Raw genomic sequence first — 25663 nt, forward strand, 5'->3', positions numbered from 1 at the left:
CCACCGACCGCCTTTCATTTCCCGTTTCCCGCGCAAAAATGTCCAGTGCAGGAGACCTGGCGTGCTTTGCTTGGCAACTGGCGAACTTAGTTATCGCCAATACATTTGGCGTTCTGAAGGAAATGGTGGCAACCATCGAAAAGTGCCTAGTGAACTTTAATGCCTACCAAAAAAAACCAACAGCTGCAATCGCTGCCAACTACATTTTTCTAAAGTTTTATTTTACTACTAAAGTCATAAAAAGCATAAATTATGGATTCAATTTGGAAATATTTAATGCTTTTCTTAAAATGTAAACTGAAAAGTAAAATTAGTTCGATAAAATTATAGATCTGCAGAATAAAAAAAAAAAGAAAGAAAGAAAGGAACTGAAGTGACGTTGTTTTGTTTTGATTTGTTCTGTGGAAAGCGTGTTGGAACCTGGAACTTAAAGTTGAAAATGTACATTTAATTGTGTAAAAATGTCTTCTACAGGAGGTAACTTTATTAAATATTTCCATTTTGTACGCTATAGTACTTTCCTTGTCAGAAAAATATGTATGCATTAATTTTTAGCTCTCGAAGAAGCACTAGATCCATATGTGTCGCCCTTCTTCAGTAGGACAGGGGTGCAGAAAATGTTTTTACTGCCAATATTTCCCCCGATCAATAAGAAAATTTACACAAAATTTTATATTATGTTAGAGGCTTCGTTTAAATTTGATTCTATATTACTCTTGGTAAAATTTTGGAATGTACCTACAAACTATCTTTAAAAACTTATAGACCAGGGCTGTCCAACTGCAAAGAGCCCACGGGCCAGAATTCTGGTCACTAATCACCTGGCAGGCCGCAGTTTGAAAAAGTTGAACAATAACCTTTTACCTCTTATACAATAACAATTAATAGTTGAACTATCAATTATAAAACAATGAAACAGAAGGATTATAAAACAATTTGCTCACCTATGAAAACTGAGGCCGATCCGCTTTATTTATAAGGGCAGGAATGTCAGCATCAATGTTTGTAATTGCCATCCGAAGAAGGTCAAGGTCGGTCGTAACTATGAACTGTCAGAGAGAGAGCTCCTGTGATAATTCTTGATAAAGTTCATCGCCGAAAAAACTTTCACATAAATGTGTGCTCCCAAACATGGAATTTATTTTCAGTCTCATTTTTACTCATCGTTGGAAGACGAAATATTCACAATCAACAATAAAATTAGTTTTAAAACATTCCCAAAAAAATATAGCTTCGGTACGGGGGGTTTAACTTCATATCCAAAAGCTGGCAAGCTTATCCGAGAACCTAACATTAGTTGCAACCAGTCAGATCAATATCATCAATAGACAGAACTCCCCCCTCCTCCCCCCCAGGATTAAAAAAAGGGCACTTTTTTGAGAAAAACGCATTTTTTCTAGTTAAAGAGCATGTTATCGCTAAAAAGCATTAGTAGATATAGTCGTGGGATATATACTGTTATTCCTAGGTTCAATTGTCTTACTATCGCAACAATAAAAACTTCGAAACATTCATGAATTACTTCCTTGGATCATTAAATAGTTTATAATCATTTTTGAAAATATATGATAATTCTTTCAGCTGTATTTTAAAAAACTTTTAAATCCAAAAGTAATAATTGCTATTGGACTAACCACCACAATACAGAAACAAAAACCAATAAACTGCCAGTTTGAAAGCACTTCGTATTTATTTTCAATAGTTAAATCATTTGTTTTCAATTGAAATGTCCAAAATCATCCACATTTGGCTTTTACATGCTGAATTCTTTGTATTTTTGTCATATTTTTGAGTTTTCTTTGTGTCGCATACGTCACACTTGTGCCTATTGCGCATGTGCCATTTGTGTCTCTACTCAGTCGGCGGTTACCGCCCGCGTAGTATGTGATCGTCCGTAGTCTAATAAACATGTCTGGTTTGTATCCGCCTCGAGTCATTGTATTACCCACATCGCTACATGGCGTCAGAAGTAATAATTAAAATAAAAAAATGACACAGCAAGAGGCAGGAATGAGTGGTTTAAAACCACCGATGTCGCTCAAAATTCGCCAAGATAATATGGCAGATGTTTGGAATGACTTCAAGCAACAGTTTCAATGGTATTCCGTAGCTTCTAATCTGAAAGCAAAACCAGCAGAAGTTCAAGCGGCGGTGCTTATGACAACAATAGGTCATGAAGCGATAAGTATATTTAATACTTTCAAATTAAGTGATGAAGATTCCAAAAATATACATGTTATTTTGCAGAACTTCGAAGATTATTTCGCTCCGAAGAAAAATGAATCCTTCACAAGATGGAATTTCTTTAAATTGAAGCAAAGCGAAAGCGAAACGTTCGATGAATTCGTCACCGAAGCTAAAAAAAGAATTCAAGGCTGCAACTTTAACGAACTGACCGACGGTCTCTTGCGAGATAAGATTGTGTTCGGTATCATTAATGACAACGTGCGAGAAAAATTATTAGCAGAGGAAGATCTAACATTAATGAAAGCTATACAAATTTGTCGTATTTCAGAACAAGCGTCAAAACAGCTAAAAGAATTAAAGAACGATCCGAAATTAGAGGTTGATCGTATCAAATCGAAACAAAACTTCGAAAAAATCAAGAAATCCGGCTCATACAGAAACAGCAGGAGTGGATTTTACAAAAATCAAGAGTTCGAGTGCCATCGTTGTGGTACAAAACACGGAGTTAAATCGTGTCCGGCATTTAACAAGCGCTGTAGAAAATGTAATAAGGTAGGTCACTTCTCTAAAGTTTGTAAATCTAAGAATATTCATGTTTTGAATAATTTTGAGAACAACAATAATGAGAATGATAAATGTTATTCTAGTAGTGAGTCTAAAGTATACTTAGACAGTGTGCAAGTAAATTTCAATATAAATTCTATTGATAATGATTGGTATGAAATTGTTCATTTTTCTAAAAAATCTGTTAAATTTAAGTTAGATACGGGGGCTCAGTGTAACGTTGTTAGCTATGAATTAGCTAAAGAACTGGAAGTCCCGATTGTAAAAACAAAAGTAAAAAAATTGATTTCGTTTAGTAATCATGAAATGAACGTTAAAGGTGAAATTAATGTTACTTGTAAAATTAACAACAAAAGTGTTAATTTAAAATTTATTGTAGCTAATGGTAATGTAAAACCTGTTATTGGTGGTAACACTTGTGTAAAACTAGGCTTAATAAAAAGAGTGCTTTCTGCTGAGGTTCCAGTAAATTGGAAAACAAAAATTTATGAGGGGCTAGGTTGTTTAAAAGACTTTGAATATGACATTGATGTTGATGAAAAAGCTCAATTTGATGTATGCCCGCCTAGAAAAATTCCTTATGCCATTGAAAACAGTGTAAAACAAGAAATTGATCGAATGATAGAATTGAGTGTAATTGAACCAATAACTGAACCTAGTTTGTGTGTAAGTCCATTAGTAATTGTTAGAAAAAGTGGTAAATTAAGAGTGTGTATTGATCCTTCCAAATTAAATAAGCATGTAAAAAGACGTCATTTTCCGTTAAGAACTGTTGAGGAAATTGCTGTAAAAATTAAAGGAGCAAAATGTTTTGCATTATTAGATTGTAAACGAGGTTTTTGGCAAATACGAGTCACTGATAAAACTTCAAAATACCTAACAGTTAATACCCCCTGGGGAAGGTACGCTTACAAAAAAATTCCATTTGGGTTAGTTTCTGCACCTAAAATTTATCAGCAGAAAATGTCAGAATTATTGAAAGATTTTGAGAATGTCGAATGTTCTATGGATGATATTTTGTTATACGCTGAAAATGAAAAACAATTGAATGGCATAGTAGAAAAAGTTATGAAAAAACTTTATTTGGCAGGGTTACGTTTAAATAAAGAAAAATGTATTTTGTTTTCTAACGAAGTTAAATTCTTAGGACATGTTCTTAATGAAAATGGTATTGCTCCGGACCCCGATAAAGTTAAAGCTATTGAAAACATCAAAATACCCACTGGTATTAAAGAATTGCGTAGATTTCTCTGGATGGCAAATTATCTGGGGAAATTTCTTCCAAATTTTTCGCATGTTACCGAACCATTAAGAAAACTTTTAGAGAAAGACATTGTGTGGGAATGGGCTAAAGAACAAAATGATGCATTCAATAAAATAAAAAAACTAGTATCGTCTGCACCTGTATTAGGTTATTATAATGTTAATGACCCGGTTACTGTAACTGTTGATGCGAGTTTATCAGCGCTCGGTGCAGTGTTAAGTCAAAATAGTAAACCAATCGCTTATGCCACTAAATCTTTGACAAAAACTCAAAGAAATTACCCCCAAATTGAAAAAGAGGCGTTAGCCATTTTATTTGGGTGCGAAAAATTCCACCAGTACATTTATGGGAAAGAAGTAACAATTGAAACTGATCACAAACCGTTAGAAATTATTGGAAAAAAAACAATTAATCAGGGCCCACCACGGCTTCAAAGAATTTTCTACGATATCTTACAATATAACCCTAAAATAATTTACAAAGAGGGTAAATCCATTCCTGTTGCAGACGTATTGAGTCGAGATTGTCTAGAAACTGAAGATGATAATGATACTTACGTAGTACATATCGTAATGCCTATGCCTGAAAAGGCATTAACAGATTTTAAAACTGAGACAGAAAATGACTTTGAATTAAATGAACTTAAAAAAATTATCGAATTTGGGTGGCCCGATGAAAAAGCTAGGGTGCCACCAGAGTTGCAAAAGTACTGGAACTTTAGAGAGGAACTATCAATTTATGATGAACTAATTTTCAAAGGTGAAAGAATAGTACAGTGAAACCTCCCTTAACGGACACCTCTAATTAACTGACATTTTTGCAAGTCCCAGTCCCTCAATATAGGCCATTCCATGTAATTCACTCTGAATAACGGACACTCCGAATAACGGACAGTTATTTCACAAAAAATTTTCCTTGCAATCATAGCGCTTCCGGTTTTTTTTTTTCTTTTCACAGAATATCTTAGTAACTGCTTGCCTTACAAAGCTTTTCATCCTCCACAACTGATATTCCACCCCCACCCCGTCATTTCCTTATCACTGTTTCTTGGAATTAAAAGGGTGGTAAGGGGCAGAGGCAGCGATTGCGGCTTAAAAGTTGGGGGCAGACACAAAAAGGAATGGTACTTTTTGCGTGCAGCAAAAAATGAAGAAAAGAAAAGTCATAATTTTGTAACGGCTAGTTTTGAGAGTATTGAAGCAGATAAGTGAAAACTGATGTCAGCCTAACAATTAACGTATGTATTTCTTAAAATTTTAAGGAATTTTGTACACAATAACTATTCAAAAGTTAAGATAAAAAAGAAGAAACTGGGCGCTTTTTCTAAGTGGGGTTCTCGGGAGATGCAATTGAGCAGACCGGCGCCGGTAGTAGTCGGCTTTTTGGCGCCGTGGTTTCGTTGGATTGTTTAATTTTTAGACATGAAAAAGATTTGCCCATATTCTAGGTCATATTGCCAACTGTCAATCATGCAATAGTGATAATACTCGAGATAAAATAAATAAATTAACCATAACAAGTGTGTGGGGGGAGGGGGGTTGCTCCACCGAATCGTCGCCGTTGGTAATGCAAAAAAAGAGATGTCAAACTGTTTTAACTGATTACTTTAATTGATTAAATGCTTTTTAAGACAAGTGTGTGCTGTCAGTATGCCTTTATTAAGAAAAAACAGATTAATTACACTTGACGTAAAATGTAGTAAACCTTACGCAATTGTTTCGATTGTGTTCCACAAAGGGAACAACAGCCCATTTTGAAAAAGGTAAATTAAGTAGTTCCTCCTAATAGCGGACACCTCCCAATAACGGACAAAACTTCTGGTCCCTTGACTGTCCGCTATTCGGAGGTTTCACTGTAGTACCAAAATCTTTGCAGAATAAATTGCTAAATCAACTTCATCAGGGGCACATGGGTATCTAAAGCTCACTTCGAAGAGCAAGAGAATCTTTTTATTGGTACATGATGTGCCATGACATTGAAGAAATGATTAAAAAGTGTACGATTTGTCAGTCACATCAACCAAACAAACAAAAAGAACCGGTTTTGATGAAGCCTATACCTGAATACCCATTTCAAAGGGTTGGTTCAGATCTTTTCGAGTTTAATAAAAAAATATATATTGTTATCGCAGATAGTTATTCCGGGTTCTACGACTTTCAAAAATTGAAAAGTTCTACTTCTTATGACTGCATAAAAGTGTTAAAAAGGTGGTTTTCTGTACACGGAATTCCCGAAGTCTTGGAATCAGATAATGGACCCCAATTTTCTTCCAGACCTTTCAAAGCATTTCTAAAAGACTGGGATATAAAAAGAGAAACCTCCAGTCCATATCATGCTCAATCGAATGGCTTAGCAGAAAGAGCTGTTCAAGCAGCAAAAACTGTTCTTCAAAAATGTTATAAAAATAACACAGACATTGCTTTAGCTCTGCTAAATATCCGTAACACCCCAAGAGAAAACAATCTCATGTCCACCAATCAACGCTTAATGAGCAGAAAAACCAGATCACTTCTGCCCACTACTAAAGATGCTTTATTAGACCAGTACTTGAATATGCTGCCCCAATCTGGTGTCCGGCATCCGCCACTTCCAAACTTAAATTAGATTCAATACAACACCGAGCATCAAAAATTATTATTGGCGCAGTCTCTTCCACTAATAACGAAAAAGCTGAACAGGAATGTGGTCTGCCTCCTCTGGAGTGTAGGCGCAATCTTACCACCATTAAGTTCACCAACAAACTACATTGCTACAATAAAGACCATATCTCCACCAGAGTGTTCAACGAATGGAAAGACAGGAAAAGGCTTAAAAGATCATCAACGCTCCAACTTGATGGAGACATCAGGAGCCAAATAAAGTTAGAGCATTCCACCTTGAACTTTTTGCAAGAGCCTCTATTTCCCAGAAAGACACCAAAGGAAACGAAGATTAATTTGAACCTCCTACAGCCATGCTCGAAAAAAGAAGACCCACAAACACTCAGACAAAAAGGCCTTGAGACGATTGAAAAGTTCTCCCAGGGTAACTTTGTGACTGTCTATACGGACGGCTCATCTGACACATCCCTCAACAAAGGAGGTGCTGGCATTCTCTTCCTCCTTCCAAATGGAGATAAATATACACATAAAATCAACACAGGCATAATTGCTTCTAACTTCACCAGCGAACTTCTTGCGATTAAGGAGGCACTCACCTTTTACATGACCAATCAAGAGATCTCAGTCCCAACGGATGGATTGGCAATCTTCTCTGACTCAAAAGCGGCCTTAGAAGCAATCAAAAACGGAGCAACCAACATCACCTCTGCCATAAATGCCCTACTCGAAGACTTGCACGGCAATGGAAAATCCTGCATGCTGCAATGGATACCGGCACACGTGAATATTGAAGGGAATGAGTGTGCGGATTCCCTAGCAAAAGAAGGCAGAAACATTGGCAAACCTTGCACCACCATCACGCTAGCAGACTCAAATGCTGTCGCAAAACATAGACTTCTGCCACATAACTTTAAGAAGCCCCTCATCACCGACTTTGATTGCCCCAGAATCCTAACATCTTCAATTGCAAGATTAAGAACAAACCACTATAAAGGGATGAAAATTCTTCCCGACAAAACGAGAACTTATATCCCCTGCAAGAACTGCACCGATGCCCAACTGACTCCGGATCACATTCTTGAGTGCCCGGCCCTTATCCCACATGTTCTGCAGCTGGGTATGGTGCCACTGGCTTCAGAACTTCGAGAGGTCCTCTACAGCACAGATGCGTTGCAGCTAGCGGGCGCGGTCTTGAAGACACACGGAGCCATTTAATTGTCCATGGACACGCCAAAAAAAAAAAAAAAAAACTTAAGATGCTCTAATGCCAAAAGTTGTTGAAAATGCGTCTGCATTACTGGAAGTAGCACGGATAAAAAAGACAGAATTCGCTAATCGACATACAAAAGATCCCGCTTACACAATCGGTCCTGGTGATCACGTCAGAGTACAAAAAGATCATAAAAGATGGATCGGAGGAGAGGTAGAAAAAATGGTTAATCCAAGATCCGCTATCATTAAAAGTGGAGAGCAAGTATTCCGGCGAAACACTATTCAAGTAGCCCCAACATTAGTAGACCTTCCTGTTTCCCATAAAAGTTTTGTTGACTTTAAGTTCGACAAGTCACCTGCAGAAGTCCATTCATCGCCTCCACCTCCAGTAACTTCACCAGCTCTAAGACACACCTCACCAACAAAACTCTCCGAACTTTCTCCCAAACTTGTCCAAACCAAATCGGGCCGCATTGTCAGGCCACCTAATAGACTGGACTTATAAACTCTCTTTAATTGTTTCTTGTAATATTGTATGTTCTGTGCTTTTTTTATTTTTACAGGGGAAGATGTCGCATACGTCACACTTGTGCCTATTGCGCATGTGCCAGTTGTGTCTCTACTCAGTCGGCGGTTACCGCCCGCGTAGTATGTGATCGTCCGTAGTCTAATAAACATGTCTGGTTTGTATCCGCCTCGAGTCATTGTATTACCCACATCGCTACACTTTGATGCCATGTGTCACGCAAAATATTAGCGTTTTGCTGTAAATCTGCAGCAATTTGCTTTTGGTTTTCGATATTTCTTATTATTTTTTCAGTAATACACAATATGAAGTATATTGAGCAAAAATACAAACGTATTTTTCGGACCAAAAATTGCTCAGCGTGCCTATAATGCATAAATAGTAAATCCAGGGTTCGTTATTTTTTTTTTTAATTTTTAAATCAGATTTTTTTTATTTAAATCAGACTTTTTTTAAATCTTCAAAAAATTGTGTGTATTAATCATTTTACATTTGTTTAACATAAATACTATATTTACGTTAATAACTTTTTAGCTATTTTTATTTTTTAATAATAGTTTAAGTAGAGCAGTTTTAACACAAATGTATGATTCAAATTAAAATTAATGTTTCCCCCCCCCCCTCCCCAGCTAAAACCACCAATCTTTCAACTATAATTCTAGGAAACAGTAGTACCTAGAATTATTTCCCAGAATTATAATATTCATACTTTTTAGGGAAAAAGATTCTTAAAATTTGGCAGTTTTCTATGTTTATCAGCGTAGAGTCAACAAAAGTTCTGAATTTGATTCAATTGGGATGAAGAAGGCAAAAAAAACCTTGATAATAAATCAATCTGAACTAATGAATCCATTCAGCTTACTTTTAAAAATAAGATAAGTACTTTAAGTATTCAATATTTTTTAAAGATTTATCAATGTGTAATAACGTTTAGGTAAGATATGATTTTGTTTTACACTTTGCTAAAAGATAAGGTTTCCATCATCATTTACATTTTTTGTGTAAAATAATAGGTTGAATAATTACTTTTCTTGACTATAACATAATTTGTCATGGTGTATGAGATATATTTTTTTTTTTTTTTTTTGAACAACTAATTTTGGAGTACAAGCAATATTGAAAGAGTTTGAAAACCTGTTACACACAGAAAGAGGGATCTATGTTGCTTTGCCAGTGGGGTAAAGATTGTAAAATGCAGTGCTATTGTTAAATTTAGAGCCACATATTCTAAAAATGCAAAATTAATGTATAAAAAAAAATGAACTGATTCTATTCAATGATTTTGTTAAAAAAATCACTTGATTAAAATCAGTTGATTTAAATCAATGTTTTTTTTTTAATCACTTGATTTAAATCAACAAACTCTGAATAAAACAGAACGTATTATCCACGAATTATGCGCAAAAAAAAACTGTTTAAGCAAATGATCGCGATTTAGATTATTATACACTGAAATAAAATTTAAATAAAAAATTAATTAGCAGCGGAAAAAAAAATCTGAATCAAAAATACGCGGATTTTGGACATTGGCAGATTTGTGAGGCTCCACTTCACCTGCTTAATTCTAATTCAAAATGAAAAAGTACTATTAAAAACTTGAATTTGAATGAAAGATTATAAAATGCAGCACTTACTTAACGTTTATCTGGCTGGAAGAGTGGAGTTAGAATTATCTTAAAACTCATGTCAATTGGACAAAGAAACACTTCCCTTGTCATGAAGGGATAGGAGGAAGGATGACAGCCAGTATTCTTAGTTGGAAACTAGTGTCAACAGCCCCAGGGGCGGCAAATAGGGGGATCAAGAGGGGGCGGTCGCACCCCCAAATTTCTGAGAGGAATGATAAAAAATGAGCAAATTCAATTTACATAAATCACAAGCCAATGTTCAAGAAAGCCAATCTTGCTGGTTCTCCCTAATGATTGATGAAACTCGACACACTTTCAGACACAAGCAAGTTTTTTTCCATTTTTTTAATTATTAAAAATTCATCAAGACTTGACCGGTCTTTTAAGAACAAAAAAAACTGAAGAATCATAGTTAATTTTAACTAAAGATGTGATTTCCTCATATAGGGTATAAATATCTCGTTCTTGTGTGCTCTGTGCTAACAGAGCCCTCCAGTGCCCTATGAGTGTTGTGTCTGCACGATTTTCACAAGAAAATGCCTTGGTATTTTACATTGATTGTTACGCTCATATTTTGAGTGTGTCTAATTAGTGAGTGTTCATCACTTTCATCTGCTAGAAACACATTTCAGCTGTTCAATGCATAGAATGCTTTCATAGATACTATTTGAAAATACATACTATTTTTAAAAAAATTATCTCACATCAACAAATATCTTTTCAGGGGCTTTTTAACCATGCAATCTCCCCCAATTACTTGCTGTCAGCCAATATGTGTTTTGTTCCATACTTAATTTTAAAAACTTGACCCCCCGAATGAAATGCTGAAATGCCGCCCCTGAACAGCCCCCCATTATTGAATAATGGGTGATGCAAACCCTCAGGCAAGGAGTGAAGGAAGTGATTCTGGGAATTCAGCAGTATCTTATCAAAGTGAAAGGTCCTTGGAAGAACATTGTTTAGTCTCTGCAATGCCCAGGCCACTTTTTATCCCTTGTGGTAACTGATAATGGAAAGCATGCTTTTCTCATAGTCAGCTCAATTGCAATGCAAGTTGGGAGGGGAGGGCGGATATTAGCTATTATCACTTGGAAGAAAGGCATTGTAGGAAAACTGGGGGAGGAGACATCACTCCCGGAAGGTCCCTTGTTCCTGTCACTGAGGTAACTTGCCCATCTATGGGACCCCCGGGATTGTAAGGGGGGGAGGAGGAGACACTAACTCCCTTCTTTTTCCTAGTAAGAATCTTAAATCAAAAGGGTGCCAGTTCATGAACAAAAAGGCAATCAGGGTGCCGATGAAATGCAAAGTTGAGCTCATTCTAAGAATCAAAGGGCAAGTTGGCGCAGCACTCTCCTGCCCAATCGGGGAGGGTCTTCAATAGAAAAGAGTGGAGAGTTGTCAAAAGCAAGCTCTTAATTTCTTTTTTGAAATCAACAAAGGCTGTAGAATCAGTGAGGGGGGTCTTTATTTTTAGCCAATTGCAGGCAGGTTTTGCTTGTCTGAAATGTTTCTCTTCCTTCCCTCTCTTCCCCCCACCAACGTGAGGCAATATTATTTCTAGGAATTCGTTTGAACACCAGCGTGCAGGGTTGGACTGCTTGACCTTGACCTGTTAGATGTCCTGTACCTTTTTTACCCAATACAATGAAAGGAGTAAAAGAGCAATCAAGAGGAAATTTTGGGGATTCTGGTTTGACCAAGAATGGTAGTCTCGGATGATACCATAAAATGTCAAAAAAAGAAATATGCTGAATAAGAAGTTGGCGGGCCGCCAGTTGGACGGCCCTGTTATTGACCAAACTTGTTGCTTGTGTAGGCATATGTATTTAAAAAGTATATACATGTAAGTTTTAATCTTAGTTCTTCTGTATAATATTTGTTGATAAATGTAAATTTTTAGTCATTAAATAGTTAATGAAAATATAAAGAATGGAGATGCAAAAAGGAAACGCATTCAAAAAACACATGCGAAACAAAACATGAAAACTTTTTTTAAAAAAGAAAAGAAAATGTTATTAGCAAAGAATATTTTAGAATTATGTCATTAATAAGGCTACAATATTAAGTAATTAAATTATCTGACATGACTACTAAAATTTTTATACAGCCTAAAATTAAGAAAAGAAATTTTTTGAATTTGAGTTACTCTTGGCAGTTTTTGATGTTTACATAATTTTATCAGAGCATAAGAATTTTCTGATTTATGTATTCAATGGCCTATTGAAAGCATCCTTTGCCAATTTTGATTTAAATTTTTCAAAAAATTGAGAAGAGCGCTGATAAAAATTAATATTAATTTCTAACGAGTGACTTTAACTTGGATGCAACTAAATTGAAATTTTCAAGTGGGCTTGGTAAAATGATGATTGTTGCTACTTCATAATTCTAAATACAAAATAAGTGATAGAATTACACTGTTAAAAAAAACGGTTAAGAGTATAAGCAATATGCTGTCGGGTTTCAAAAGGCCTAAAATCATGATCGAAGCGTAAAAACAGCTCTAATATTTACATTTTACATGTAATGTTGTAATCCTTAAAAGTTGGGTAGTATGCAAACGTATCGTTTTATTGTCAGAAAAAGTGTTAAATTGCGAAAAATTAATTGCTAAAGTCAAATTTGCAAAATTTCCCCGATCCTAGTTTGTCCGATCAGACATATTCTGCACTGGTACTTTAGGATTAATAGTCTTACAAATAAAAGTGTTTTGGATTAAAAATAAAAAGTCTTTACATGTGTACTTAATTCTGATATCTAATGGCGACGAATCTGGAATGAAACAGGCATTGTTAATTTATCTGAAAAAATTTGGTTTGATTAGTAAAATCTAAAGTGCTGCATGTAGCAAACATAAACTAGACATTTAAAAGCAGATAGAAATAAAATTTTAAAAAATGCTTTCTTTTAATTATCAAATTTAGTTCTTTAATTCTGCCTTTGTATAGGTAAGACAAAATTTGGAGTATTCTATTCAGTTTTGGCCTCCTAAATAAATGCATGAAACAAACATTTTTTTTTTTCTCAAAGCAACTTTTTGCATAAAATCTCCCATTTTCAAAAAAAAAATATTTCTGTCACAAAATTTGATATTAAAGTAAATCCCAAAATTAAGGGTTGATAATTTATTTGACTATTATCATTTTTGATTAATTAAAAATTTTATGTACCTTTCTGTTAAAAAGACAAAATAACATGGATTGTATACATCTTTAAATATTTAATGTTAGTTATGTTTTTTAGTTAAATTTATTTTAATTTGAAAAAAATCAATTTTTGCAGAATTTGGCTGTTTGTTTTAATATTTGGCAGATTATTTTGCGCTTTTAATGTCAATTGAATGTAACTTTGGCCTAATTTGGCGACAAAAAGTGAAATGAAAATAATTGCAAAGATTTAAAATGTGCAGAGTGCAGTACCTATTGCAGAAAAGTACCTTAAAAGCTCGATATTATCTGCACGTTATGTACGTTTGTATGTAAAATATTCTCTCTTTTTTTTTTTTTTTGCAGAACAAAAAGTTGTTGAAAATGCTTGGTCAATGCCAATTGAACCATTCAAGAAGGAAGATATGCCCTATTCTTTATTATGTGAAAGCTCTTTTGCAACACTCTTTCCAAGATATCGGGAAAAATACATCAGAGAATGCTGGCCATTAGTCAAGAATGCACTTTCTGAATATGTAAGTAAAGTTTCACACTCGATCCAGAGACATGCAGTGGCATAGTAGTAGTGGTATTCAGTTGGGTGCGTAGGGAGTCTGGCGCCCCTGGCAAACTGAGGAAATTGCCCCCCCCCCCACACACACAGTGTCATCTTGATGAGAAGTCACCGGAGGTCACTGCAACCTCCCAAAACAAATTTTGAGGGCACATTTGACTGATTAATTCGACAAATTAGGAGACAATATTGTAACATTAATATTCTTATTTTCTATTTTTAAATTGTTTGATGCTCAATTTTCCTTCGCAGTAGATGATATGTGTGCATGCTCGAATTTCATCATTCAGTAAATTTAGGATTTCATCGGGCACATTCAGAATTCTCCCCTTCCCAAAAATTTTAGTTCTCCTCCCACAATTTCACATAAATTCAATAAAACCAATAATATTTGTAATTCGTAAATAAATATAAGTAATGTATGTTCTTGAACCAAATGAGGATAAACATTTTTCAGTTCCTTTTATAGCAATGTTTTTATTTATATATTTTTTTAAACAACTTCAAATTTTAATAGAATTTGTTTCAAATCATTAGGAAAATGTACAATAAACTTTAATTTATGCACTTACTAAAAGAAAGTAACCTTAATTTTTTTTTTCTAAATAAAATCAAAGCATTTCAAAAATTATATTATAATTAGGAAAGCAAAGAAAATACAAAAAACATTGCTAATCTGAAATTAGCTTTAAAAAAAAAACACCACCGTTTAGATACATGCAAAATAAAAGTACTATATATTCACTAATTAAGGCCTCCCAATATTTTGTTCAAATAAGACTTTATATTATTGAGAATAAATACGTAGCCTAAGAAAAAATTGCACTTCGAAGTATACCTGACAAAATGTCGCCCCCCTTCCAAAAAAAATGGAATCATCCTGTATACAATGCTCTCCACCACAGCTCCAAGGTGTACAAATAGTATGAATAGCTGTCCATGGGCAGTTGCTATCAGAGTTTGTTGCCGGTGTGCATTACCTAAGCCACAATTTTTGCCTGTAATTGTTACAATTTTTTTTTTTCTCATAAACAACATATTTCCCTAGAATATAAACCTGATTGTGATCAAAAATGGTGAAAATTGCTCCTTTTTTTTGAAGTGTTAAGATTACAGTGTTATGTTTTTCTACCCTTTTTTTTCCACATTTCTTGCATTGAAAAAAATGTTTTTACTAATATCATCGAGAAGTTATGCTTATATAGAGTATTCTTGAATAAAGAATATTCAAACAAATTTTCAAGAACGATCCGTCAAAAACTCTTTGAGTTAGAATACACAACAGTCGAAAAAAAAGTTTTGAGAAAAGCATGCTCTAAGGTTACTAAAGACTTCAGTTTAAGATTTTTTTACAAAAGCCTTTCTTACCCTTACATTATCAAAGACAGTTTAAAACTGCTGCGTTTTTATTAGACTTTATTTTTAAAAACATTATGGAGACAACCCTGGAAACTCCTCTCCATTCCCCAAACGTTGACAAAACTCTACTAAAACTGCGTTTTTAAAACTGCAATTCCAAAACATTTACGCTAAAGAACATCAAAAGCCTCCCCCTCCCACACCTAGTCACTCAAGATAGCCTAAAATAGTCTTTAACTTCTTTAAAAAATTTTGCCCCCGCACTTATAAGCCCCACTCGCTGCCTCTGGCATTGAACATTTTCGAATTTCCATAGCATACCTGCCAACTCTGCTGGTTTTTTCCGGGAGGGAGGTTCCTTCATTGTCAGCATTTTTTTCGATTGTGTATGTAATGTAATGAACTTCCATTCGATTTTACTTTGATGGATAGGATAGTAAAAGGTTCTATTTTCCCCTAAATAACAATGAAAAATATGATATTACTGTACCTGAAATACACCGCCAGCTCAGTCATTTCCAGCCGAGGACTGCAGTTTCATGCTTATTAGCACTCATCAGCCCGGCATAGGAAAGTGACTGAGCTGGAGATGGAAAACCTCTTAAGGAAGCCAAGAGTGCAAAACAAACTGGTAGCTAATATAGAATTAGCAGACCAGACGAGTGACCGAAGCAATGGTTCGGTTCAACTCGAAGATTGAATGCGAGGCAAGGTATATTCAGTAAATTGCCGCCCATTAGCCAGGGGTAAAGCAGAAATATGTGAAATACACCGCCAGCTCAGTCATTTCCAGCCGAGGACTGCAGTTTCGTGCTTATTAGCACTCATCAGCCCGACATAGGAAAGTGACTGAGCTGGAGATGGAAAACCTCTTAAGGAAGCCAAGAGTGCGAAACAAACTGGTAATTAATACAGGATTAGCAGACCAGACGAGTGACTGAAGCAATGGTTCGGTTCAACTCGAAGATTGAACGCAATTTACTGAATATGATATTACTGTGTTTCTCAGTCATCTACCGGATTTTTTTCCATGCCTTAGTCACTTTCAGTGCTCATAGCGCCGGAATTTTTAACTCAAATTATGGCAAGATATTCTTGAATAGTTTTACTGACATTTTATGGGGGGGGGGGGGGAATTGCTCTGAAGTGTGAATTTTAAAACAAAATGCTTTGATTTTTAACCCTGTCCCTGATTTTGCATTTTCCCACTTGGTTAGTTTTTCATCATCAGTTTGATAGAATATGTAAAATGAGGTATGCCTGATATCCTATACATATTGTGCAAGTAACTTTGTTATATATTTTTTTTCTTTCATTGGTATAAAATGATTTTTTTTTTTTTTTACAAAGGGAATAAAAGCGGATCTTGATGTGATTGAAGGAAGTATGACCGTGTCCACTACTCGTAAAACATGGGATCCTTATATAATTCTTAAAAGTAGAGATGTTATCAAGCTAATAGCCAGAGGTGTGCCTTATGAACAGGTATTTATATCTACGTTATAGGAAGTAATGTATTACAGGCACTTTTCAAAGTTTTTTTTTTTCTTTTTTTAATGCTTGAGCTATTTAAAACATTTCTGACCGATTGTTTTGATGTGTGTTTTAATCGGAGTGATTGCATTTAAATTTAATGCATTGGCATTTTCCCTTTTAAAATGTATTGTTGTGTGAAATCATTTCACTAGATCTTTATTACTATACATACCTACTAAGCCATCTCTGATGTTGAGCTAAAATTTTACATTAAATTACAACAAGCAAAAGGTTAGAAGAGATATCTAGGCCCAATATAGGAGGAGACTTTAAGAGATGGATGTGCTACTCTAATGGTTTTAAAAACTAAAAAGGAAAAAAGATTCTGGGTAATTCCCCCTTCCTCTGTTCAATTAATTCCTCATCAATAATATTTTCAATAAACAAATTAAAACTTTTCCTCATTTTCTCACATGCTGTTTAACAACAGTTTTTTCCGTTTTGAGTATGTACAGGGTGATCATAATTAAACTCCAGACTTCTAAACTCTCTAATTAAAAAACTACAGATCGGAGTGACCCTATGTATCACCAGAACAGTCATGAGGCCATGGGCATTTGCTTGGTGAAGGAAAAAAATAGTTCCAAAATCTGCCGATAGATGGCGCAATCGATAGTTTGAGCAAAGTTAAGGCAAAAAGCCTACAGCAAGGATTCGTCCAGCATGGAAATGTTGTTTGGAGATTACAAACACTATTTCCATGTTGTTTGTAAGTGTTGATAGATAAAATAAATTCCTAGATACAATGACAGAAAAAGATACAGTAAATTCCAAAATTTTACAAGCAATTTATTAGTATTTAAAGCAAAAATAGTGGTAGTGATATGAGAAAAATAGGAGCTTAATGAAAGGTGCATCTTATGGATGATTAACACATTATACTCGACTGCAAGCTTACTTGACAATGGAGAAATACTCTGAGCTGAAGCAAAGGAAATAGTTCCTAGCGACTTGCCCGATATTTGGATGAAATTACGCTCTTCACTTTAGAAATCGGATTAGTTAGTTAAACCCACGCATACGTAACCTTTTTTACTTTCTTCTATATCTAATATATAGAAGAAAGTATTGGATTCGTGCAAATTTTCGAATTTCGAATTTTGACGAATTCGAACGTTTTGAGGTGTGCTGAGTCCATTTCGACTATTTTTGGAAAATGTCTGTCTGTCTGTGTGTGTGTATGTGTGTCACGTCTGTGTGTGACCAGTTTTTTGTGGCCGCTCTACAGCAAAAACTACCGCATGAAATCGAACGAAATTTGGTACATATATGTGCCCCTATGTAAACTTGTGCCCATTGGTTTTTGGTGCGAATTCCTCCAAGGGGGGTGGAGCAATGGGACGTTTTTTGAGTTACGCGTGCTTGCTATTCCTCAGGAAGTAACTGGCGGAATCAAACAAAATTTGGTCCATATGTTGCCATTAACAGGAACAGGTGCTGATTCAATTTTGGCGTCAATAACTCAAACGGGGGTTGAGCTATAGAATGTTTTTTGTCGTCAATTGTGACTGCTGTATCTCAAGAAATAATGAACGGAATGAAAGAAAAATTTATCGGCAAGTAGCCCTTAGTGGGTATAAGAGCTGATTTTATTTCGCTGTCAAAAGCTGAAAGGGGGTGGCGCAATCGAATGTTCTTTTTTTTCATTGTGAGTGCCATATCTCAAGAAGTAATGCTACGTTCTGGATGAAATTTGGAACAAATGTGAATCTATTTGTAAATAGGCGTTGTTTCAATTTTGGCGCCAATCGCTCCATGGGGGGCTGATTTTTTTTTTGTGTAAATAAAAATAGCTTTATAAATGCAACAATAAGAAAGATAAATTGTAATACTGTCGTCTGCTTATTTCACGTGATTTTAATTTTTGGGAAATAATCGGAAATGTTATCGCAATGATTTAAAATTAATAACTGTTGCCATTTTATGTTTGTTAACAAATAAAACATCTAATTAATTCAAGCAAGGCTTTTAAAATAACTTTCAAGTCGTTCTTTGCTTTGCTTTTGTGGGAATTCAGGAATTCGGACGGCCGTCAGGCTTTTTTTTTTTTTTTTTTGTTGCTGGGAATATTGCATTCTCTTCAAGCATAGGGATTGATCAGAATTCACAAGAAAGATATAGAAGAAAGTTTCGTGATGGCCACAACATACTAGTTTTGTCATAATTTCTGTCAATCGTAAAATATTTTCAATTTTATCAGTGAAGCAGCGAGAAGCATTTTGTCCATTTGAATCAAAACATGCCAGCCAATAGCAGCCCATAGACAGGTGGCTATCTTCTCTTATTTGCGAAGAAGGTAGGGGAGATAGCTAGTAAGTGTAAGGTTTTATCTGTTAACTCAGTGTTTTCTTCTGCATGTCGTGACATCACTGTCAACTTAAGTTGCAAGCAAGAATAGTTGTTGAATATACCCTCTGTCTTGCTCTGCTACTGACTGTTAATTGGGAGCACAAAATAACATCTTCTACACTAGGTCAGAGGTTATGTGTGCCGATGGTATGAATGTGTTGAGCATGTCAGATCTTAGCAATTAGCACACCTCCACAACATCAATTTGAACCCTAAATGTGCCATCTATCAACAGATTTTGGAACTATTGTTTTCTTTTGCCAAACCAATTTCTGTAGACTCATGACTGCTCTGGTGAAGTATCAAGTTGTTCTGACTGCTAATCTTTACATTAGAGTACTATTTTTATATTTAAATGACATTTCTATGTTTAAATAAGAGATTGTTAAATCTGGACTCAATTATAATCTCACTGTCCTTGGCTACTTAAAAATGAAAGTAAAGTAGTTAGTAAGTCAAATAATACTTTTATATGTTTATGACGCACATTTTCCTTTGAAATTTCTATTATTAACAGTATATGAACTAAAGCAATTTGCATTTTTGTGTTGTAGGCCATACGTGTGTTAGATGATAATATTGGCTGCGACATAATTAAAATTGGCAATCTAGTAAGGAAAAGGGACAGGTTTGTGAAGCGTAGGCAACGATTGGTTGGCCCTAAAGGAGCAACTCTTAAGGTATGTGTATTGTAATTGTAAACCTTTTACTGTAGTTTTATGCATGTAAAATATATTTAAATATTTTAGGTATAAGATATTTGTTTATCTTTCAAATATTTTGTTATTCTCACATGTATAATAAAAACAAGATGGCAACTTACCCAAAGATAAAAATAATGCTTTTATTATCAATTCATTGCTAAAAAGACGAATGGGCATATCTCACGTTTAAGCATTTTGCAGAAAACCGATTTAAAGATTTCTAGCTTACTGTATCGCTTGAGAACCGCCACCAGCGTGAGGGACTGTAACTTTTTTACTATTTATTGTTGAAATAGGCCCATTGGTCATACTATAAAATCGACTTGGGACATTTCTGTGGTGATCATAACTCATTTTTCATTTTTTTTTTTTTTATTATTTTATTTTATTTATTTTATTATTTTTTTTAAATTTTTTTTATTTATTTATTTTTTTTTTGAGGTATGCCTATTTGTCTTTTCAGAGACTAACTTATTATGATGTATGCTAAAATGAGCCTATGTTCACAGGCAATAGAGCTTCTTACAAACTGTTATGTACTAGTGCAAGGAAATACTGTTTCTGCTTTAGGCCCTTACAAAGGTTTACAACATGTAAGTATAATTTCTTCATATTTTTTTATGTTAAAATTAATACCTGTTACTGTCAAAGTAAAAGGCCTTGGTGCCTTGATAAATAAGGCATCCGGCTCGTAACTAGAGGATTCCAGGTTCGATGCCTGCCAGTCAAAGGTCCTCCATGTTCACTGATGATGGCTGGGGCACATTAAATATGTCGTGGTCATAAAATCCTCCAAGTGAATCAATACCTTTGAGGGTGCTGAACCAGAAGTTGTTTGGCTTCTGGTTTGGTTCAAAATTGTTGAAATGTTGATAGATGATGCTTCCATCTAGTAATATAACAAAAAACAAGGCGTATTTGGAGTTTCAGTCCGTTACCACTGCAGCTGAACCGTAAATGAAAGTGTTTACAAGAAACAATCCTATGTAGTTCGATACAGTAGTTTTTTGAAATGAAAGATAAGTTGACTTATTTGAGAATATGTTTTGCTTATTACAGTCATCTCCTTATTATCCGCAGAATTGGGTACACAAGTGCCGTGGATGATAAAAATCAAACCGCAAAAAGGCTAAAAAAGGGTACAAGCGTCCAACGGAATGTTTAAACTGCTATATGATTTTTATGGACTTAAAGTGGCATCTCTAAACATGATCCTAGGATACTTGTATACTTATAGTACTCTTCAGTTACATTTTATAACCTCTTTGTATTTTCAAGTAGGGGGAAAATCTTTTTCTAAATAGACTTCTAAGTTTTAAACTCTGCTGACACATTTTAGCTATTTCATTTCCTTAATGTTTGCTTTTTTCCCCCCTTCTAACTTTAGGTTCGGAACATTGTTGAAGATACAATGAAAAATATTCACCCCATCTATAATATTAAGGTGTGTATGACATATGTAAAAGTTTTATTTTATGTTGAGCGTTCTATAATGAATCTTTTTTTCCTAAAACATTCCTGCTAAATTGCTCTTTACTGTTTTTTCAGGCACTCATGATAAAAAGAGAGCTTGCAAAAGATCCAAAATTGAAAAATGAAAATTGGGACAGATTCTTGCCCAAATATGTCAATAAAAATGTCCAAAGGAAACAACCAAAGAAGAAGAGGCCAAAGAAAGAATATACGCCATTCCCACCACCTCAGCCTGAGAGCAAAGTTAGTATCAGATATTTCATCTGTAAATATTTTCGTAGTTTAAAATACCATTAGTTATCACCAAATTCCTTTTGAAATTCTATAAAACATTTTTTTTTTCATATCTATAAAAAAAAGTTCATATTGGTATTTTATACCTGGAAATCATGTAGGCATAGAAATTAATTTAGTGATGTTGATTTAAAAGAGCATTGTCCAATGTGTTTTCTAGTTCATAAGCCTTTCAACCATTCTTAAGACATCGATTTTTAAGTTTGAAACCAAATGAAAGTATAAAAATGTATTTGTGAGAAGGGATACAAACCCTTGTCAAAGTATGTTAAAACTGCTCTACGCTTGTATCATATTTGTGCGTAGCATTTCTTGTGTGTTACCTACATCATTATGCCATTGTATTACCTACATCATTATGCGTACATTTGGGATTTTATATTCAGCAAGAAGGGGCATCAAGGGGAAATGATTTATTATCAAAAACACATGCTTAAATTTGCTCTTTCAATTGCTGTTGTGTTAGATGTTTTTTATTCTTACACTAAGAAGGTGTAGTTCCCGTGTAAGATTATACACTCAGACGTCCATATAACTAAGTAGCAAATTGTCTGAAAAAAAATTTGATGTACAGATGTTTTGATTGGTAGAAAAAAATTTAATGCAATTCAACAATTACGTAATTACACCTAAAATATTAAAATTAATGAAGATACTTTTGTACCAAACTCCATTTCTAATTTATACACAAACCATAGTTTTATAAAAAGAAATTTATTGAGTACTAGAAACCTTTTTAAAAAACCTATTTGGTGGTTCTTCTCTCCTTTTTTTTTTTTTGAAAAAAGAAGAAACATTGATTATGATTGCATTCAAAGAGAGAAAAAAACTATGGTCTTGCTGAGTAGCCAGTTTTCAGAAAAGTTCAACAAAGAAATATTCCTAATTGTTCAGTACACACCAGAAAGGTGTGACCCTAACAGTACTTTCTTTCTGACTTGACCTCATTTTTGTGAGGTAAATGGAATAAACGCTCCCAATATGTTGTAAAAAATGTTTTTTTGCATAGAGATTTTTTTGATATAGAATAGAGAAACAGTTTTCCGATGTAATGAACATGGTGATTTGCTAAAAGTTTCGTTTGATATACAAATAAATTCAAAATGAGGAAATTCAACTGTATTTTAAAAAGTTGTTAAAATTGACAGTCAAGAAAGAGTTGAATTTTAAATGAAATTATTATTTTTGAATAATTGAAAAACTCTAGTGTTTCGTAAAATGTGAAACAATTGAACCTCACAAGAAAGCTTAAAATATTTTAAATTTTAAATGTGTTTAATATTTACATAGTTGCCACCATTTGTAAATAACAAAGAAAAGAATCAAGTCTCCCCAAATGCTACATAGTTAAATGTTTTAAAACACTGTAGAAAATTTTCCATAATAAAGAAAAAAAATTTGTGAAACATGCTGAAGTCACCAATTATGGTTGTAATAACTTGATATTTATTAGACAAGTCAAATATGTTAGAATTGTTAACAAAAACTATTCAAATTATATTACAAATTTTCAATAATGTTACTGTCCTGAAATTTTTACTAAATCATATCTTTTTTTCTAGATGGATAAACTTCTTGCTTCTGGAGAATATTTCTTGAAAGAAGAAGATCGCAAGAAGAAGAAGCTTACTGAGAAGATGGTAAAATAATTTTTATTAATATTTAATGCTTCAAATATAATAGAAGTCTTGCGCTTTGCAAGACCTCTCTAGCTGAGCGTTATTGGGAGGCTAGAGACAACCTGGATTAATGATTTTTGCTGCAGAAGTTTTAGTTCTCTGCAGTGGAGTTAGTGAGCCAGAAATTTTGGGTTGCCCATTTCCGAAAATTTTGAGCTGACAACAGATTCTAAAACTGAAAAATTATTCAAAAAAAAAAAAAAAATTAACGGTTATTTCAATGATTTTTGTATGCATAGGAAATAGAAAGCTAAAAGTATGTTTAAAGGTTCAGTGTACATTTATTTATTTCTGTTTAAAAATAAAATATGGACTGCATATATATTTTTTAAATATTTAACATTTTTGATGCTTTTTAAAAATATAACTATTAAACTACCTTTTAATTGGTTGAAAAATCGGGGGGGGGGGGGGGAGGTTAAACCGCCTCAAAATTTCAGGAAGTTTGCATTTCTCGTTTCAATTATTTGTTGTAGCCCTTTTACCTCCGAAAATACAGTGACAGAAAAAAGTAAGAAATAAGCAATCTTATTTTGTGTCCAGATGTTTCATTTTGATGCATAGATCTCTAAATCTACACTAAAGTTGATGCTTAAAACTTGTGTTGAACCTTCTTTTTTCCAAACTTATCAAGACACAAAATTAATGCAAAGGAAAGAAGCATTTCGAAAAATAATATGGTCTGACCATAGAAAAGAGCTAAACCATGTTCCCCATCCCACCCTAAAATGTCTTTCTCGCTACGCTACTGTGGGCATATGCTTGTGCATAAAATGTAATAACAACACATACACATATTTATCTTGCAAGATTTAGCTTTCCTTCCTATTTAATAAAATTTTGACATGGAATATGAAATATTTTTCATTATTTCAGGAGAAGAAAGCAGAAGCAGAAAAGAGGAGACAAGAAAAGAGAAACAAATCGTTCATACCACCTGAAGAAAAGCCGTACAGGAAAAAACAGACATGACTTACATCAAACAATGCATCTATTTGTACATATTTACTTGTATAATGATTTCCAGTCTTCATTAAAAGTATTGTTATTTTATTTTCATTAGTGTTCTTTTTACAATTCCAGTGCAACTCTCCTAACAAGAGCAATTAACAATGTGTAATTTTTTGACTTCCTAAGCAAAAAAAGCATATCTAAAAAGTTAGATGTGTAACCAGGGATGATATTGTTCCAGCTTTTAAAACCTTTCCTCCTTTTTTTGCCTCTTTCAAGCCTTATTTTTCTCAAAAATCGAAAAAGAATACAATTTTTTTTCAATTTTCGGTCCCTATTCTTTCCATTTTTTCCTCCCGAATCTTTATCCTCCGCAATAACTGCCAAAATCGTATGTTTTGGAATCATGCCAACGATGTCAAACACATGCTGTGCCGAAAGTTGCATGCCTCCTCGTTTGAGATTCCAATCTTTTTGCATCCTGCAAGTAGTTCAATTATTTTTAATGCTGTGTGGTTTTTTTACGATATGGCTCACTCTTGCAAGAAATGGTACAGCAAATTGTACAAAACCATTACTTATACTTAATTAAATACACATTACCTTTAAAACTGGTAAATTAGCCATTTTTTGTTGAATTTCTGAAATTATGGTTTCCAGGTTCTATTTTGATGCAGTTTTGCATATCATCCCTTTCACAATTTTTTTTTGGAATTCCTCTTTTTTGCTTTCTGACCACTCTCATCCCTGTGTGTAACTAAAGATTGCCATTATTTTAATCTGAGCAATTACCCATTTTTCTAAGCTAACTGAAATCAAATTGGTCCTTTTCAAAGAATTCAGGAAAGCCATTTTTTTTTTCTTAAATTTTACATTAAACTAAAATATTTGCTTGAGTATAAATAGATGTACAGTGAAATCCCGTTATAACTAACACCAATGCAAAGAGATATTCATTTCAATGAAATGAATATTTTGTCCCAATTTAATTGCCTTCATTCCATTACAACGAAATTATTGTTACAACAAACAAAATTTGGTTTCATGAAGTTTGTTGTAATGGGTTTTCACTGCATCTGAAAATATGATAAATTAAGCACTTTTGCTTTTGTTTCATTGTTGTGAACTGTTCTCCTTTCAATTGTGGGTCAACTTCTCAAGTCCATTATCAGGTATATTCAGTTCATTTTAGATACATGAATAAGTTATAAGTTCTGAAACTTAGTTGCATTGATTAGTTTTTCTGTCGCTTTAACTATGAGAACTAAATTTTAATACTTGTTGATTATTTGAATTCAAATAAAAACAACTCGCCTAAGGAAATTTGGACCTTTTGAAAAGAAAATAACCAGCAAAGCTCTAAAACTAAATCATAAAAATTAGCTTTGGGAAGATCTAAATAGAGATCGGATTAGTTAGAGTAGAAATTTTGTGAAAGTTCCAATAGTCAAAGTTTTAGCCGATTTTAGTAAAAAATTTTCAATGAGTCATATGACAAATATACTAAATTTAATGAAATCTGTTGGCAAACTGAAGGTATGATGATTATGTATTCCTACAAAAAGGATTCTTCGGGAAAAAGATATAAGTATCATACTTACCAACTTTTATGGGTTA

The 25663-nt window shown here is 34.0% G+C and overlaps 1 protein-coding gene across 2 annotated transcripts; it reads left to right on the plus strand.

Moving 5' to 3' along the window:
• The first annotated feature begins 368 nt into the window (after window positions 1-368).
• LOC129230739 (KRR1 small subunit processome component homolog) lies at window positions 369-24148 on the plus strand. 2 transcript variants are annotated; one of them, XM_054865164.1, is made up of 9 exons: window positions 369-477; window positions 13494-13663; window positions 16411-16545; window positions 19500-19625; window positions 20159-20242; window positions 21037-21093; window positions 21198-21365; window positions 22979-23056; window positions 23972-24148. In XM_054865164.1, exons 1-9 carry the CDS (start codon window positions 462-464, stop codon window positions 24065-24067), a joined length of 930 nt encoding a protein of 309 aa, XP_054721139.1. In that variant the 5' UTR covers window positions 369-461; the 3' UTR covers window positions 24068-24148. The 2 variants fall into 2 exon arrangements, with proteins under 2 accessions (XP_054721139.1, XP_054721140.1); XM_054865165.1 differs by lacking the exon at window positions 369-477 and adding an exon at window positions 11626-11827.
• The last annotated feature ends 1515 nt before the right edge of the window (window positions 24149-25663 follow it).

This window comes from Uloborus diversus, chromosome 9, assembly GCF_026930045.1.
Source record: "Uloborus diversus isolate 005 chromosome 9, Udiv.v.3.1, whole genome shotgun sequence".
NCBI lineage: Eukaryota > Metazoa > Arthropoda > Arachnida > Araneae > Uloboridae > Uloborus > Uloborus diversus.

Coding starts and splice junctions, on each gene's coding strand:
- LOC129230739 (XM_054865164.1), top strand. Junction 19,626..20,158: donor CTAAAGGAGCAACTCTTAAG/GTATGTGTATTG, acceptor CTATGTTCACAG/GCAATAGAGCTTCTTACAAA. Junction 23,057..23,971: donor AGAAGCTTACTGAGAAGATG/GTAAAATAATTT, acceptor TCATTATTTCAG/GAGAAGAAAGCAGAAGCAGA.